At 39.7% G+C, this 18,723-nt stretch overlaps 1 protein-coding gene across 5 annotated transcripts in view; it reads right to left on the reverse strand.

The window, feature by feature from the left end:
• The window catches only part of LOC125153568 (zinc finger protein 383), a 23,407-nt gene continuing 4,684 nt past the window's right edge, over window positions 1–18,723 (reverse strand). For 3 of the 5 annotated variants that reach the window (XM_047836889.1, XM_047836886.1, XM_047836890.1), the window contains 4 exons: window positions 9,421–9,481; window positions 6,912–7,038; window positions 6,509–6,604; window positions 1–1,539 (listed from right to left, as the gene is read on the reverse strand). In XM_047836889.1, the coding sequence (XP_047692845.1) occupies window positions 344–1,539; window positions 6,509–6,604; window positions 6,912–7,038; window positions 9,421–9,429 (1,428 nt within the window). In that variant the 5' untranslated portion in view covers window positions 9,430–9,481 and the 3' untranslated portion in view covers window positions 1–343. Of the gene's footprint in view, window positions 1,540–6,508; window positions 6,854–6,911; window positions 7,039–9,420; window positions 9,482–10,898; window positions 10,975–18,723 lie in introns of all 5 variants that reach the window. The other 2 variants (XM_047836887.1, XM_047836891.1) reach the window with 2 other exon arrangements.

Here is an 18,723-nt window from a genome sequence, read left to right on the forward strand (position 1 = left end):
CAATTTTAAACACTGTGATATTGGTATAAGCACAAATATATAGATCGGAGAAGAAAAACTACAAGCAAATATAAACAAGAATATCATGTGTCACCAAGAAGGCAGAACAAAATAATGGGGAAGGAAAGAATTATTGAAAAACTGCCCTTAGTACAGATTGGGGGACAGAGAATATGCAAATGTCAATTTAGAATCTTAATTCATAATTTAGAGTGAAATATATCTGGATTAAAAAGAAATATAAAATAAAACTTAAAAATAAAAAATAGTGAAAGGGTAACTATCAAATATGAATTTCTTTTCGTTTAAAATATGAGGAAAGTGACAAGAGCTTTAACTTTTATTATTCATCAGTGTGAATTCCCTGATGACGAATGAGATCTGAGCCACTACTAAATGCCTTCCCACATTCCTTACAGTTATAGGGCTTTTCACCACTATGAATTCTCAGATGTCGTGTAAGGTTTGAGCATTTATTAAAGGCCTTTCCACATTCATTACATTCATATGGTTTTTCATCTGTATGAATTCTCTGATGTTGAAAAAGTTGTGAGTTCTGAGTAAAGGCCTTCCCACATTCAAGACATTCAAAGGGTTTCTCACCAGCATGGATTCTCTGATGTTGACGAAGTTGTGAGCTCTGAGTAAAAGCTTTCCCACATTCCTTACAATCATAGGGTTTCTCCCCAGTGTGAATTCTCTGATGATTAGTAAGTGCTGAGCCACTACTAAAGGCTTTGCCACATTCCTTGCATTCATAGGGTTTTTCACCAGTGTGAATTCTCTGATGCTGAACAAGCTTTGAGCTCTGAGTAAAAGCTTTGCCACATTCCTTACATTCATAGGGTTTCTCACCTGTATGAATTCTCACATGTTGGAAAAGTTGTGAGCTCTTAGTAAAGGCTTTGCCACATACTTTACATTCATAGGGTTTTTCACCAGTGTGAATTCTCTGATGGTCAATAAGATTTGAGCAATAGCTAAAGGCCTTCCCACATTCCTTGCACTCATAGGGTTTCTTACCAGTATGAATTCTCTGATGTTGAGAAAGGTATGAGCTACAACTGAAGGCCTTTCCACATTCCTTACATTCAAAGGGTTTTTCACCAGTATGAATTTTCAGGTGTCGAGTAACATGTGAGCCACAACTAAAGAATTTCCCACACTCCTTACATTCATAAGATTTTTCACCAATATGAATTCTCTGATGTTGAATAAATTGTGAATTCTGACTAAAAACCTTTCCACATTTTTTACATTCATAGGGCTTTTCTTCATTATTAATTATTTGATGTAGAGTAAAAAATGTCTGTTGGATAAATGTGGGCATGTATTCATGAGTGAATATTTCTTGGCTTAAATGCCCACTTTGATATCCCAGTTGTTTTTCAAAGTGGCTTCTATATTCCAAAATGTCTCTAAAACTGGAGTACTCAAGGCCATGCTTTGTAAGTCCCATTATCTCCCTCTGGCATGATTCTATTTCATAAACTTCCTTCTTCAGAGATAATAACTTGTTTTCACACATTGATTCCAGATCTGAAAGAAAATGAAATGATAAATATTCTCCTCCCCCTGCCCCCCATTTGTGAAAAGTTAAACTTTTATAATAGAAATGGAAAAGTGAAAGTGAAAATAAGATCTGGTAGTAAATGACATACAGTTATCAAATATATCTGTTTAATCTGAAAATGGACCAAAAGAATGCATTGAAATTAATGAGATATAATGCAGAATGTGGAGGGAAGAGACTACAGAAACAGGAAACCACAATGATTCTCAAATACTGATATGGATCAGAATCATAAGGAAAGGATGATAAATATACAATACTTGGGCATATTAAGAGATCACAAATTATATATACATCTATATAAGCATGGATGTATGTGTGTATAAGAAACCACAGTGTACCATCATACTATCTGTATTACAAAAAGTGAATAATTTTCTGACCTCCATTAAAGATTTCCTAAGAGGAATAAATACATATAGGGGAAGATTCTTGGGCTCTGTGGTATCATAAAGAATAAATTTGGTCTTTGTCCCAGAGCTTCAAAAACCCTTGGAATTTCCTGAGTGATAGGAGTGGTTTTTTTGCTATGCTAATGAAGTGATTCATGGCAGATCCCTAGATAGCTACAGAATGGGGACTGGTCACCAGAAGGATCGAGCATGTTGTTAGAGGGTAGGGACTTTCAGCTACTTGACCTCTGGGGATAAGAGAGGAGCCAGAGACTGAGTGGCCAGTGACTCAATCGATCATGCCGAAGTAATTAAACTCTAAAAAACACTCTGGACACCAAAGCTCAGTGGAGTTTTCTGGTTGGTGAACACACTCGATGTGCTGGGAAGGTGACACACTTTGATTGCACAGGGAGAGGGCATAGAACCTCTGCATCTGGAAGCCCACTAGACCTTGCCCTAATATGTATCCTTCAGAGTAAAACTGCAGTTATAAGTATAGAGCTTTCCTGAGTTCTGTGAATCATTATAGCAAATTATTATACTTGCAGGAAATTATTATACTCGTGGAAATCCCCAAATTTATAGCCAGTTGCTCACAAGCGTAGGCCTCTAAGAACCCCAAGACTTGCAGCTGGCATCTAAAGTGAGGGCAGTCTTTGGGTGCCTGGGTGGCTCAGCCGGTTGAGCATCCAACTCTTGACTTCAGCTCAGGTCATGATCCCAGGGTCATGGGATCGAACCCTGTGTCAGGCTCCACTCTCAGTGTGAAGTCTGCTTGGGATTCTTTCTCTCTCTCCCTCCCCTGCTCACACTCTCACTCTCTAATAAAAAATTTTTTTTAATAAATTAACAAAGATATGGGGCACCTGGGTGACTCAGCTGGTTAAGCGTCCAACTCTTGGTTTTGGCTCAGGTCATGATCTCACAGTGAATGAGTTCGAGCCCTGCATCACGCTCTGCACTGACAGCATGGAGCCTACTTGGGATTCTTTCTCTCTCCCTCCCCTGCTCTAGCTCTTTCTCTAAGATAAATAAATAAATATTAAAAAAAAAAAAACTTAAAAAAAAAGAAAGGGAGGAAGGGCAGTCTTGAGTACAACCCTACTGTGTTGTGGGGTCTATGCTAACTCTGGGTACTTAGTATCAGAACTGTAGCACTCCCAGTTGGGGTGGAAACAGAATAGGTTCCAAAGTAAAGATATATTGGCCGCAATTTGAAAGAGAGAGGGCTAGCCACAAGGGAGAAGAGCCTAAAGTAAGTCTAAGGTTTGGAACTAAACTGATGTGAGTAGCCTATAGAGAAGACTCAGAATATGTTATGTTCTAGTGATTCAGTAAAAATACTGCTTGCCTTGGAGTTTTGTGGTGCTGATCTCGTGAGAAGAGGGAGACTTGCTCATGTACCACTGCAGTGACTGACAGAAGAGGCAGCTAAAGTTTGAGGCAGACAGAAAGAAAAGAAGACAGTGCAAAATACTGTCATGGTGGGGCACCTGGGTGGCTCAGTAGGTTAAGCGTCCGACTTTAGCTCAGGTCATGATCTCACGGTTCGGGGGTTTGAGCCCTGCATCAGGCTCTGTGCTGACAGCTTGGAGCCTAAAGCCTACTTCGGATTCTGTGTCTGCCTCTCTCTGTTCCTCCCCCACTCACACTCTGTCTCTCTCTCTTTCTCAACAATAAATAAAGGTTAAAAATTAAAAAAAAAAAATACTGTCATGGAAACATGACAGGAACCAGAAGCAAACTGACTGGAGTGGAATTCCAACTCTGACAGCCACTCACTGTATGTTTCTGGGCAATTATTTCATCTTTCTAAGTCCCCATCTCCTCTTCTACAAATGGGAGATAATCCTTACCTAATGATTACTGGGAGGGTAAGGAATAATGCATGTAAATGTCTTTGAGTAAAGTGCTCAGTATTTGATAGCTATTATTATGAAAGAATTTTTTACCCAAAATGGGGATTTTAGGCAAATAAAATGGAGCCTAACGGACCATCTCAAGCCAGAAACAAGGAATCCATTCCAGCATAATCTTTTTTCTTCTATCCCCATATGATCTTTCAGCAACTTTCACCTAGTTAAACTCCTAAGTAATTTTTAAAACTGTCCTCTTCTATGTCCACTGCCAATGAATGGCCTCTTCCAAACCAGAATCACCTCCTACTTAGACCACTGCAGTAGCCTCCCAGCCCATCACCTCACCAAGTTCTCAGACTCTTTAATCTATTCAGCAACCAAAATTAATGTGGCCTGGCCTTCCACTGCTCAAAACCAAATTCCCCATACTCACTGGCAAAGGCTAAATGATCTCCAGTCTTGACTCACACTCCTCTCTCACTTGCTCATGGGCCCAGTAACACTGGCTTTCTTTCAGTTCTTCAAACACACCAAGCTTTCCCCTCCTAGCAGGGCCACACAGCGGTTCTTCCCTCTGCCTGGAGTTTTCTTTATATCTTAAATAGTAAGACCTAGCACTGAGACTAGTACTACAGTAATTCTGAAATATTGATGGGCACAAATGATTTTTTCACTATGTCTACATTAACAGTAAAATCAGGGGGCGCCTGGGTGGCTTAGTCAGCTAAGTGTCCGACTTCAGCTCAGGTCATGATCTCACAGCTCATGGGTTCAAGCCTCGCGTCGGGCTCTCTGCTGTCAGTGCAGAGCATACTTTGGTTCCTGTCTCCCTCTCTCTCTGCCCGTCCCCAGCTTGTGCTTTATCTCTGTCTCAAAAATAAATTAAAAAATTTTTTAAAAACCCACAACAGTAAAATGATATGAAAATATCTGTGATTTCTATTCATGTCAAAATCATAGGAACTCCTGCTATGGTTTGTTTCATACACCATAATAGGAAGATATGCTAAATTTCAATTAGAGGATACTAAATATAAAGATGCATTTTTTCTTTTCATCCAAGTTCATGGACTCCCTAAATTTTATCCAAAAGAATCCAAAATCAGCAACCTCTGAGTTAGAGTGATCCTTTAAAAACATGATGGCACTCCTCTGCTCAAATCATCTCATTCAGAATAGAATTCAAAGCCCGTACCAAGGCCCACCACACCCCAAATCATCTGCAGGTATACCCATTTCCCACCTGCACCTAATACGCAAACACAAACACATGTACATCCTGCTACTTTGCTGATCTCCTTTCACACAAGTCCCTCTTTGCTTATTTATTCTGCTCCAACCATAATGGGAGGAGCCAAAAAAGCTCCCAGGGACTTTGTTCTTCCTTTTCCTTCTGCCTAAATCTCTTCTACCCGATATTTACACTACTTGTTCCCTCACTTTCTTCAGGCCCTGGTTAAAATATTACCTCATCAAAGAGGCCTTCTCTACCCTCCCTTCATATCACTTACCACCGTCTGACATTATGAATATATCTATTTTTTTTTCTCTCTCACCTTATAGGACATAGGCTTCAGAAGAGCAAAACTCTGAATTTTTTGTTCAGTGCTGTAATCCCAGCACAAGGACCAATGCTTACTAGACAGTAATGCTCTCCTAGAGCCTTTAAGATAAGGTAACACTTTATCCTAAATCTCTCTTCCTCTGCCACCTCTCCCTTTCCATTATAGGCACAGACCTTTCTGTTTTTCCCAACACTGTCCATCGTAGATGGTGACTACAATCACATACAAGACTCTCAACTACTATTTCAGTATGGATTTTCTTCTTTTTTCTTTAATTTTTTCTAATGTTTATTTATTTTTGAGAGAGAGAGAACAGGAGTTGGGGAGGGATAGATATAGAGGGAGACACAGAATCTGAAGCAAGCTGCAGGCTCCAAGCTGTCAGCACAGAGCCTGACGTGGGGCTCGAACCCACCAACCATGAGATCATGACCTGAGCTGAAGTTGGATGCTTAACTGACTGAGCCACGCAGGTGCCCCTCAGTATGGGTTTTCTACTTCTGCATATTTAGCCTCTGACTTTCTGCTAAGCTTCCTGATTCTCTTTACTAGATTCTACTTTTTTATGGATATTCTGATTTTTTATGGATATATTTTAGCCCTACTTTTTTGACTCCACTTCTTAGTAACATACATGATTAGCAAATGTAGCACCTGGCAGACTCCCTTGCACAAATTAATAAATGAAAAACATTGGGTAAAGGAAAAACGCACAACAAACTGATAAAACAAGTCACTAACAAGTAATATTAATGAAGACGAGTACTTGGAGGAGGGGCAGTGCACATACACACACATGTTTTTTGGGGGGGTGGTAACAGAAAACATTTAGAGGAGTCCAAGAGGAAGAAAAGCTAGCAAGAAACTGATTCTAAAATACAGGTAAGAGTTTTACTGGAGGGGAAGTAAAGGGCACCTTCTACCTGAAGTTACGAGGGGTGTCGGCAAAAAGTAGTAGAAAGAGTTGTAAGTGAGAGAAGAAATGAAACAGGTCATTTGTAAACTCATGCTAAAAGGACTTACTTTTTCCCCACAAGTCTAGATAACACCCAAAGGTGCTATTCCTTTACGGATCAGCTGTAGTGCCTTGCTCCTGCCCAATCATTTCTCACTCACCTGAACATAGGCCTTTTGTCAGCTCTCTGCCAACCATCCAGGGCTCTTTCCCTTGTTCCAATAAGGAGATGACTTGAGGCTTAGGAATGTAAAATCCTGCTCACAAGAAAAGATATGGAACATGGTTATGCGGTGGGTAAACCAGATCCAGAAATCAGATCCAGTCCCTTGATGACCAAAGAAGAGATGCCACTACAGGAACAGCCAGAGAAAAAGGATGACGCTTCAGCCACAGTCATTGCAGTTGCCCACTTCCAACTCTTCCTTTTCATTGCAGCTCAAACCATTTTTTGGGATAGGGAGCAGAAATTCAGCTGGTAACTTGAAAAGCAGCTGGGAAATTCGCTGTGGAAAAGAAACATTCCAGAGGAGAACTCTAAATTACTGGTATAGGAGCCCTTACCCATTGACAGCAGATTGCTATAGTTCTCCAACATCACATCTCTGTACAAGTCCCTCTGACCAGAGTCCAGGCACTCCCACTCCTCCTGCGAGAAGTCTACAGACACATCACTGAACACCACTGAGCCCTGAAACAATAAACATATGTATTACTTGTGTAATAAGGGAGACAATTCAGAGGCTACTGCATTTGTATTGTGGGGTAAAGAAAACGAGCAATTACATTGGTATCACTCAATCATTATCTTTTAGGATCTTAAAAATAGATGCAAGAGTAATCAGTTTATTTTATAATAAAATATTTGGGGGTGCCCGGCTGGCTCAGTCAGTAGAGCATGGGACTCTTGATGTCGGGGTTGTAAGTTTGAGCTCCACATTGGGTGTAGAGATTACTTAAAAAAAAAACACAATCTTTAAAAAAAAAAATCTAGGAATAAGCAAGAGGTGAAAGACCCATACTCTAAAACTATAAAACACTAATGAAAGAAATTGAAGAAAACAAAAACAAATGGAAAAGACATTCCATGCTCATGGGCTGGAAGAACAAATATTGTTAAAATGTCTATAATATCCAAAGCAATCTACAGATTTAATGCAAACCCTATCAAAATACCAACAGCATTTTTCACAGAACTAGAACACTCCTAAAATGTGTATGGAACCACCAAAGACCCTGAATAGCTAGCCAAAGCAATCTTGAAAAGGAAAAAAATGCAGGTATCACAATTCCAGACTTCAAGTTATATCGCAGAGCTGTAGTAATCAAAACAATATAGTACTGGCACAAAAATAGACACATAGATTAATGGAACAGAACAGAAAGCCAAGAAAGAAACTAATAATTGTATAGTCAATTAATCTATGACAAAGGAGGCAAGAATATCCAATGGGAAAAAGACAGTCTCTTCAACAAATGGTGCTGGGAAAACTGGACAGCAACATGCAAAAGAATGAAACTGGATCACTTTCTTACGCCATGCACAAAAATAAACTCAAAATGGATTAAAGACTTAAATGTGAGATCTGAAACCATAAAATTCCTAGAAAAAAATACAGTAGTAATTTCTCTAACATCAGCTGAAGCAACATCTTTTTAGATATGTCTCCTGAGGCAAGGGAAACAAAAGCAAAAATGAACTATTGGGACCTTATCAAGATAAAAATCTTCTGCACGGCAAAGGAAACAATCAGCAAAACTAAAAGGCAACCTATGTAATGGGAAAAGATATTTGCAAATGACATATCCGATAAAGGGTTAGTATCCAAAATATATAAAGAACTGATCTGACTCAATACCCCAAAAAACAAATAATCCAGTTAAAAAGTGGGCAGAAGAGGGGCGCCTGGGTGGCGCAGTCGGTTGAGCGTCCGACTTCAGCCAGGTCACGATCTCGCGGTCCGGGAGTTCGAGCCCCGCGTCAGGCTCTGGGCTGATGGCTCAGAGCCTGGAGCCTGTTTCTGATTCTGTGTCTCCCTCTCTCTCTGCCCCTCCCCCGTTCATGCTCTGTCTCTCTCTGTCCCAAAAATAAATAAACGTTGAAAAAAAAATTAAAAAAAAAAAAAAAGTGGGCAGAAGATATGAACAGACATTTCTCCAAAGATGACATACAAATGACCAACAGACACATTGAAAAGATGCTCAACATCACTCATCATCAAGGAAATGCAAATCAATACTACAATAAAATATCACCTCACACCTGTCAGAACGGCTATAATCAAAAACAAAAAAATCACAAGTGTTGACAAGGATATGGAGAACAAGGAACTCTCTTGCACTGTTGGTAGGAATGCAAACTGGTGTAGTCACTGTGGAAAACAGTATGGAAGTTCCTCAAAAAATTAAAAATAGGGGGCACTTAAGAATGGGAAAGGATTGGTGGGGCACCTGGGTGGCTCAGTCGGTTAAGCACCTGACTTTGACTGGGGTCATGATCTTGCGGTTTTTGAGTTGGAGCCACATGTTGGGCTCTGTGCTGACAGCTCAGAGCCTGGAGCCTGCTTCAGATTCTGTGTCTCCCTCTCTCTCTGCTCCTCCCCTGTTCACACGCTGTCTCTCTCTCTTTCTCTCTCAAAAATAAATAAACATTTTAAAAAATTAAAAAAAAATAATGGTAAAGGACTGGGACACCTGGGTGGCTCAGTTGGTGAAGCGTCCGACTTCAGCCTAGGTCATGATCTCATGGTTTGTGGGTTTGAGCCCTGCATCAGTCTCTGTGCTGACAGTTCAGAGCCTGAAGCCTGCTTCAGATTCTGTGTCTCCCTCTCTCTCTGCCCTCCCCTACTTACATGCTGTCTCTGTCTGTCTCTCAAAAAACAAATAAATGTTAAAAAAAATTATTAACGGTAAAGGATTATCTGGTTAGACTGAGGAGAAAAGGGGACCAAGGATCCTGAAGGGCAAACCTGATAGCTAGAAATGTCAGGAGTAGGAAAACAAATACATGACCATTAAAACATTTTTTTTTTATTTGAAACTAAATGTCAGGAAAGAAAAAGCATCAACTTACCTGGGCCATGGCTTTCTTTCAGTATTGCAGGAGAGGATCAGTTCTCCTTGGGGCTGTTTTCCTGAGAAAGGATAGTGTTTTGAGAAAGCACAGCTGGGGAAGCAAAGAATGCTGTAGAAATCACACTGGCTTTCCAGCTTTCAGTTGACTACTCTGGGTCTTATAACTGTGGTTAGTGGGAGTATGGGATAAATCCGACTCCTTCAATCCCAGTAGCCCCAGGCTTTAGCTACAGTATGATAGATCCTGGCTAGTGGATTCAAAGGAATATAGACTGAGATTTCCTCTCCTTCATCCGATTAACCCAGGTTCTTGCCTCAGCCACATGATTCAGGCCAGACTTTGTCCCACCTCAGTGATGTTGCTCTGAACCCAAGACACAGCTGCTGTGACCTGCCTGAGCAGATCCTCCTCTGCAGCCCTCACTCAGGTCCCCAGGCACATTTACCCAAATGATACTGTTTGGCCAAGAACACAGTATGCTTCGATCAGAAGGACTAAGACTTACCTAATCAAGTCTTCTTACTTCCCAAGCCCAAGATAGTCTGTCAACTTCCACCTCCCCAAGACAACCCCCCACCCCCACCATACACAAAGGCACTCCTCATTCTTCCCCTATAGCTCTTAAAAAAACAATTAATTTTGCTTATGTGTTTTTATCATGCAAAACAGTCAAAGTGTCAACTTTCATAGCTTTTGGGTAAGAAAATTTTTCTGACTTATGCATATTTATATAAGCTTCTCTTTTTTAGGGGCACCTGGGTGACTCAGCCAGTTAAGCATCCGACTTGGGCCCAGGTCATGATCTCACAGTACATGAGTTCAAGCCCCGCATTGGGCTCTGTGCTGACAGCTCAGAGCCTAGAGCCTGCTTCAGATTCTGTGTCTCCTTCTCTCTCTCTGCCCCCACTTGTGCTCTGTCTCTCTGTCTCTCAAAAAGAAAACATTAAAAAAAATTTTTGTAACTCCTTTTTTTTAACGCTTTTTCAACACTTAGGTCTTTAATCAACTATTATTTTATTTTGGTATAATATTATTTAATAAAAGGCTACAGTATAAGATTATAAATTTATGATATATCAGTTAAGAATCCTACTTAATTTCTCTCACAGAAGAGGCTGGCTACCCACGTGTATCAAAGTCACATGTGAATAATATATCTGACTTAAAATTCACTATTATTTTCTATGCCACTAAGAAAGAAAAAAAAAAAACTGTATAAGATATATCCTGACTTCAGATTTGTTGAAACAAGGAGGGGGAAAAGTGAGCCTTACAGCAGGTGACTACAGCATTGATTTAAATGCTATGCCATTATTATAGATGATACATGTTTGGATTTATTTGTGGTTCTATTTTGATTCAGTGATCCATCCTTATTCTTTGGCCAGCATCACACTGTCTATTTACTATAATTTAAAAACTATGTCGTGCAATTTAAAAATATGTCTCAATAAAAGGCTGCTTCCATTACATACCTATTAGAATGGCCAAAATCCAGAACCCTGATAACACCAAATGCTGGTGAGGTGCAACAGGAACTCTCATTCATTGCTGGTGGGAACGTAAAATGGTACAGCCACTTTGTAAGACAGTTTGACAGTTTCTAACAAAACTAAACATCCTCTTATCATATGATCCAGCAATCACGCTTCATAATATTTACCCAAAGGAGCTGAAAACTTATGTCCACACAAAGACTTGCACACAGATATTTATAGCAGCTTGATTACTAATTCCCAAAACTTGGAACCTTTAGTAGGTGAATGGTTAAATAAACTGTGGCATATCCAGACAACAGAGTATCATTCAGTTATAAAAGGAAGTGAGCTATAGAGCCATGAAAAGATATAAAGGCAGCTTAGATGCATATTACTAAGTAAAAGAAGCCAATATGAAAAATGGCTCAGACTGTATTGTGGTAGGTCCCCTTCCTAAGGAAAGAAAAAAAAAAAAACCCTCAAGGCAATCTTACTATTCCTGTACTTCACAACATCCCTAATGACCTTGTAACATGAGACCACTTAATCAGACTACATGTTTGTGTGTTACCATATATGGGAGACAAAGAAGTAAAAATATATTAAAAAACTGCGGCACGTGGCATTTGGGGCTCAGTTCTTTGGATATGAACCCAACTGAGCAGTGCCTGCAGGAGTAAAGTTGCTTCCTGGAAAGAAAAGCCTCAGTGTCACGACTCTGTGCAAGAATCCTGCTACAGTATGGCTCAAACTATATAACAATCTGGAAAAAGCAAAACTATGGAGATAGCAAAAAGAACAGTGGTTTCCAGGGACTGGGGGAGGGATGAATAAGTAGAGCACAAAAGACTTGGAGGGAACTGAAACACTCTGTACGATACTATAACGATAGATACATGTCATTATGCATTTGTCCTAACCCACAGAATGTATAAGAATGAACCATAATCTGAACTATGAACTTTGGATGATCATGGGGTGTCAGTGTAGGTTCGTCAGTTGTACTAAATGTACTTGGTGGGGGATGTTGATAATGAACGAGGAGGCTTTGGGCATATGTGGGAAAACTCTGTACCTTCCTCTTGATTTTATTATAAGCCTAAAACTGCTCTAAAAAAATAAAGTCTTCAAAAAACAAAAAACAAAAAACCTTGGACACCCTGAAGCCAGACTGTCTAGATTAAAAATAAATGGGGGCATATGGGTGCCTCAGTCAGTTAAGCATCCTACTCTTGATTTCGGCTCAGGTCATGATCTCACAATTGGTGAGACTGAGCCCCATGTCGAGCTCTGCACTGATAGCATGGAGCCTGTTTGTGATTTTCTCTCTCCCTCTATCTCTGCCTGCCCCCAGCTCATGCTCTCTCTCTCAAAATACATAAACTTTAAAAAAAAAAATCCATAAAAGGGGCGCCTGGGTGGCTCAGTTGGTTAAGCATCTGACTTCAGCTGAGGTCATGATCTCAAGTCCGTGAGTTCGAGCCCTGCGTCAGGCTTTGTGCTGACAGCTCAGAGCCTGGAGCCTGCTTCAGATTCCGTGTCTCCCTCTCTCTCTGACCCTCCCCCATTCATGCTGTGTCTCTCTCTGTCTCAAAAATAAATGAACGTTAAAAAAATCCATAAAAGGGGCGCCTGGGTGGCGCAGTCGGTTAAGCGTCCGACTTCAGCCGGGTCACGATCTCGCGGTCCGTGAGTTCAAGCCCCGCGTCGGGCTCTGGGTTGATGGCTCAGAGCCTGGAGCCTGTTTCTGATTCTGTGTCTCCCTCTCTCTCTGCCCCTCCCCCGTTCATGCTCTGTCTCTCTCTGTCCCAAAAATAAATAAACATTGAAAAAAAAATTTTTTTAAAAATCCATAAAAGACAGATTCTATGTGACCCCTGGGTGTCTCAACCGGTTAAGCATCCAACTTTGGCTCAGGTCATAATCTCACGGTTGATGGGTTTGAGTCCCTCGCTGGGCTCTGTGCTGACAGCTCAGAGCCTGGAGCCTACTTCAAATACTGTGTCTCCCTCTCTCCTGCCCCTTCCCTGCTTGTGCTCTCTCTTTCTCAAAAATAAATAAACTTATAAAAAAAAAAAAGATTCTCTCTCTGCCCCTCTTCCCCACCTGCACACGTTCTCTAAAAAAATTAAAAAATAAATATAAATAGGGGAGCCTGGGTGGCTCAGTTGGTTGAGCGTCCGACTTTGGCTCAGGTCATGATCTTATGGTTCGTGAGTTCAAGCCCCACATCGGGCTCTGTGCTGATGGCTCAGAGCCTGGAGCCTGTTTGGGATTCTGTATCTCCCTCTCTCTGCCCCTCCCCTGCTCCTGCTCTCTCTCTGTCTCTCAAAAATAAATAAATGTTAAAACATTAAAAAATAATAAATATAAATAAAAATTTAAAAATAACCCCTCATTACTCCTCTCTTCCAAAAGTTTCATGATATTCTGACTTACTTTCCCATATGAGCATAAATCATTTAAAAAAAAAAAAGGTACTGATATTTTTCTTGGGGCTGCATAAAATGAATACGTTAACTTTAAGGAGTTTTGACACCTTTATGATTTTGAGTCTTGCTTTCCTAGAACACAGAATACTTTCAATTTATTCAAGTCAATGTTTGTGTCCTTCAGGAACAATGAAGTTTTCTCCATATGTATCATGCTCACTTCTTTTTCAGATATTCCTGGGTATTTTATACTATTTTTGTGCCTGCTATTAATTATATGTATACATTGTAAGTATAGTAATTAATGCACATGTAATATAATAATTATAAGTATATAAATTGACGAATACAATATTTATCTAAAATTACATATTTATATTATAATGTTTATTTATTTTTGAGAGAGAGAGAGCAAGCGGCAGAGGGGCAGAGAGAGAGGGAGACATAGAATCTGAAGCAGGCTCCAGACTCCAAGCCATCAGCACAGAGCCCGACATGGGGCTCAAACTCACAAACTGAGATCATGACCTGAGCCAAAGTTGGATGCTCAACTGACCGAGCCACCCAGGTGCCCCTATATTTATTATGTTATATATAAATATGTTATACATATACATTATTATTTACTTATTGTTATACTTTTTCCAATGTATCTTCCATCTATTTTTAAGTATACAAAGTTCTATTCATTTCTGGATATTGACTGTGTACCTTTTTGAATTCTCTTATTGTTTGTACTAGTTTTCAGTCTGTAATAGGATGTTAAACTACGCCTCTCTCATTCCCAGTTTAGGAGAAGCCCTGGAGAAGAAGAACAAGACAACAGGGACCATGAAACTCTCCATTCCACAGTGAGAACCCTGGCCATCTTATGTGTCCTGCAAAAGGAGCTGGCTGCAAACTGATTGTGTGCCTTTGGTTCAATTCAACATCTATTCTAAAGGTATTTTGGAGATTGGAGCATGTATGAGAGAAGGCTCTCTTTGAGAGAAAGATCTATTTCTGGAAAGCACTGCTGTACTCTGTTATTTCTCCTACCTCACAAGGACAGAAAAGTCGGACCCAAGTGCCACCAGGGTTCCAAGTAGAATGTGACAGGAGTTCTTGGGAAAACTTTCCTTATGTTCCAGAGTTTAGAAAGCACAAAGACTGTGGGGCCTGATACCCTCTTGGGACTAGATATGGGCCCCACAGTAGGAGTGGGCAAAGGTCTAGGTTTATTCTAAACCTACCAAAAGGATTTCCAGCTCTAGAGAAGAGCTCCGTGGAGGACTGATGCCCAAAGCCTGAATGTAGGAACTGTAAGCAGCTACCTGGAGTAGAGCCATTGCCCTCTCCTTAGAAGTAGGCAGATGTGGGGTGCCTGGGTGGCTCAGTTGTTTGAGCGTCTGACTTCGGCTCAAGTCAAAATCTCGTGGTTTGAGAGATCTTCAAGCCCTGCATCAGGCTCACTGCTATCACACTGTCAGGGCAGAGCCCACTTTGGATCCTCTGTCCCCCTCTCTCTCTGCCCCTCCCCTGCTTGTGTTCTCTCTCTTAAATAAATAAAACATTTAAAAAAAAAAAAAAAAAGGAGTAGGCAGATCTGAACATGGCCCAAAGCAACAGAGAATAAGCATCCATACAATTAAGATTTTTCTTTTCCTCTCTTTTTGCTGCTTCCTACTTCAAGGAGTTGTCTAGTGTGACAGAGGAAAAAGAGAAGCAATCATCAAGCTTTTTCACTGGAAGCTTCCAGTTCAAGGAGCCAGGAGGTTAAAGTTTTATCTTTATTTTTTTTGAGAGACAGAGCGAGAGCACATGTGCTAGCAGGGGAGGGGAAGAAAGAGAGGGAGAGAGAGAGAATCTTAAGCAGACTCCACGCAGAGCCTCATGAGGAGCCCCAAGAGGTAGGGCTCAATCTCATGAACCATGAGATTTTGACCTGAGCCAAAATCAAGAGTCAGACGCTTAACCAAGCTACTCAGGCACCCCAGGAGGTTAAATTTTTTAAAAAGTTCACAGCATTGATTAGTACAGTGAAATGAACATTCTAATTACTAAAATGAGACCCATTTTTGGACTGAAAGAAACCAGAGGACTGTTTATTATCCAACCATAAATGAAACACTTATCCATAGGCAGAAAATGAACTGGCCTAGAGAAGCGTGACACTAGAAGTTATAGGAAAAAAATAAAGCAATTGTGTTTTAGTTATTTCCTATGGAGTACTAGTTTTCTAATGGATTTAGAAAAAAAACAAAAAAGGTTAAATAACTGCTGAAATTGCTTTCTCCCTGATTTTATTGTGAATATTTCTGGTATTTCACCATTAGGCCTTAAGTTAGTTTTGCTTTTTTTTTTCTTTTAACTTTAATTTTTAATTTAATCCAAGTTAGCATATAGCACAATAATGATTTCTGGAGGGTTTGTTTTTTTTTTTAACTTTTTAATACAGAAGTTTCCAAACATACACAAAAGTAGAGTTTAAATAGTATGAAAACCCTCCATATACCCATTAGCTTCAATAATTATCAAGTCATAGCCAATCCAGACTCTCCTCCACTAATTTTAGGTTAGCTGTGATTTTTGTTTTAATAGTTTTATTGAGATAATCTTCAACATACTGTATTAAGTCAATCATTTAAAAAATTTAAATTCTATGTCTTTTAGTATATCACCACAATCTAATTTTAGAACATCTTCATTTCCCCTAAAAGAAACCCCATTTACAGTCTCCATTTTCCCCTCCTTCATCAGCCCTAAGCAAACACCAATCTACTTTCTGCCTCAATGGACTTGCCTATTCTAGACATTTCATATAAATGGAACCATATATGTGGCCTCTTGTGACTCGATTCTTTCATTTAGCATGTTTTTATATCCATGTTATAGAATGTTATCAGAACTTCATGCCTTTTTATTGCTGAATAATATTCCATTGTATGGCTATATCACATTTTGTTTATGAATTCATCAATTGATGGGCATTTGGATTATTTCCACTTTTTGGCTATAGTGAGTAATGCTGCTATGAACATTCATGGACAAGTTTTTGTGTGAATAAATGTTTTCAGTTCTCTTGAGTATATACCTAGAAATGGGACTGCTAAATCATATGGCAACTGTTTAACTTTTTGAAGAACTGCCAAACTGTTTTCTAAAGAAGTTGAACCATGTTGCATTCCACCAGCAATTTCTCAAAATCTTCATCTTGTTATTATCTCTTTTTCATCATAGGCATCCTTGTAGCTATGAAGTGGCATCTCACTGTGGTTTTAATTTACATTTTCCTTATGACTAAAGATGCTGAGTGAAGTTAGCTTTTAAGAACCCAGTTCTTGAAACTGAGAACAAACTGAGGGTTGATGGGGGGTGGGAGGGAGGGAAGGGTGGGTGCTGGGTATTGAGGAGGGCACCTTTTGGGATGAGCACTGGATGTTGTATGGAAACCAATTTGACAATAAATTTCATATATTGAAAAAAAAAAAAAAAAAAAAAGAACCCAGTTCTTTAGAATGCTTTCCTAATGTAATTTCCACGACAGTCCATTACTTTCCCCCAGGCATTCCCATTCATGTTGGAAGAGGCAATAACTCTATTTCCTATTAAGGACAAGGAAATTGAGGGTGGTATGAATATTCTGAATGCCTGATGGGACAGGGGAACCAGCACATCTTTGCATGGTTTTGGCTGGGAGAAGGGATGATGGAAGTAATTAAGACAGAAAGGGCATAGGCCCAATAAAACTGGGGAGACTGACACTAATCTCGATTCTCTTTAGTAAACTCCAGGCATTCAGTTCATTTTTTCACCTGTACAACCCATATTACTTTAATCCAGAGTAAACCTGCTCAAAACACTGAGTGCTAATCTTGAAAAAATACTATCTGTATTCTAACTCTCCTACTCTTGTCTGACTGCTAATTTTTAGGTAAATAGAGTCATAAGGAAAGTTAATAGTCTTATGAAGCCACAGAGTCACCATTGGAGTTTTCAATCACTGTGTAATGAAGCTAATATTTAACAGGGGCACATACCTGTTGTGCGCATAGCTCCTTTCCTGAGGAAGAAGGTGCCCACCCGAATATAAAATTTAAGTCTTGTTTGATCATTTTAAAAAAGCAAATTTTGGGGCACCTGGGTGGCTCAGTCGGTTAAGCGTCCGACTTCAGCTCAAGTCATGATCTTGCAGTTTGTGAGTTCGAGCCCCGTGTCAAGCTCTGTGCTGACAGCTCAGAGCCTGGAGCCTGCTTCAGATTCTGTGTCTGTCTCTCTCTCTGCCCCTCCCCCATCACACTGTCTCTCTCTCTCTCTCCTTCAAAAATAAATAAACATTTAAAAAAAAATTTTTAATAAAAATTCTATTCCATAATAGACATTTCTTGGGGAAATATCTCAAATTTAATTACTTCCTCAATTAACTGCCAACCCCTTGCCCCCAATAATCTATCAAAGTATGAGAAAGTTTTGAAGGTTGAAAAAATGACTTACCACAAGAAAACCAAAAAAAAAAAAAAAAAAAAAAAATCAATGTGAACACTAACTAAACCTTAAAAAAACTTTTGAGCTCTGGTGCCACTTAAAGTAGCCCAACAATAGCAGCACTTTTGCTCAACATAAACTCTCAGGTATAAGAGAGTCTTTTGCATTTGGTCTTTTATTCAATTCCAAGTAGGAAAGGAGAGAAATGAAGAAAAAAGAAAAGAGGGTTCCTGAATAGTAGCTGACTCCATGTCTCAGAACAGAAAAAAAATTGGCATGTTCTGTTGCTGCTGCTGCTGCTGCTGCTGCTGTTGCCAAAAGATGATACTCTCAAAGTATCAGGTGCTCTGCTGAAAGGATTCCCTTTAAGAGTCTCCTAAGGGGAGCCTGGCTGGCTCCATCAGTAGAGCATGCAATTCTTGATCTCAGGGTTGGGGGTTCAAACCCTACACTGCAGGTAGAGATTACTTAATAAATAAAAGTTAAATAAAAAAGACTCCTAAAGGGGGCCCTCATTGGCCACATAGTGAAAATCTATACAATATACTATGAATACCTCTCCTGCCACTCCTCCTTGTATTATGATGGAGTCTACAACAGCCAACAGTTGATTAAAACATTGAAAAATGCTTTAAGTCCATAATAACATGTGAGAGAAAAATATAAAGTGCACAAAAGAGAGTGAATAAAAAAATTTTTAACTAGCCATAATTAGTGACTGATTATAGGTATATGTATTCTTTCTCATCTTATTATTTATATTTCTGGTATAAGTGCTTGTTTCCACCTATATAATCTGAAAAGTATAGACTCAAGGAACTTTGAAAAAAAAACAGCCTTAGAAATAGGAAAAACTGGGGTGCCTAGGTGATTCAGTCAGTTGAGTGACTGACTCATAATTCTGGCTCAGGTCATGATTTCATAGT

The sequence above is a fragment of the Prionailurus viverrinus genome, chromosome E2 (genome assembly GCF_022837055.1).
Source record: "Prionailurus viverrinus isolate Anna chromosome E2, UM_Priviv_1.0, whole genome shotgun sequence".
In the NCBI taxonomy this organism is placed as follows: Eukaryota; Metazoa; Chordata; class Mammalia; order Carnivora; family Felidae; genus Prionailurus; species Prionailurus viverrinus.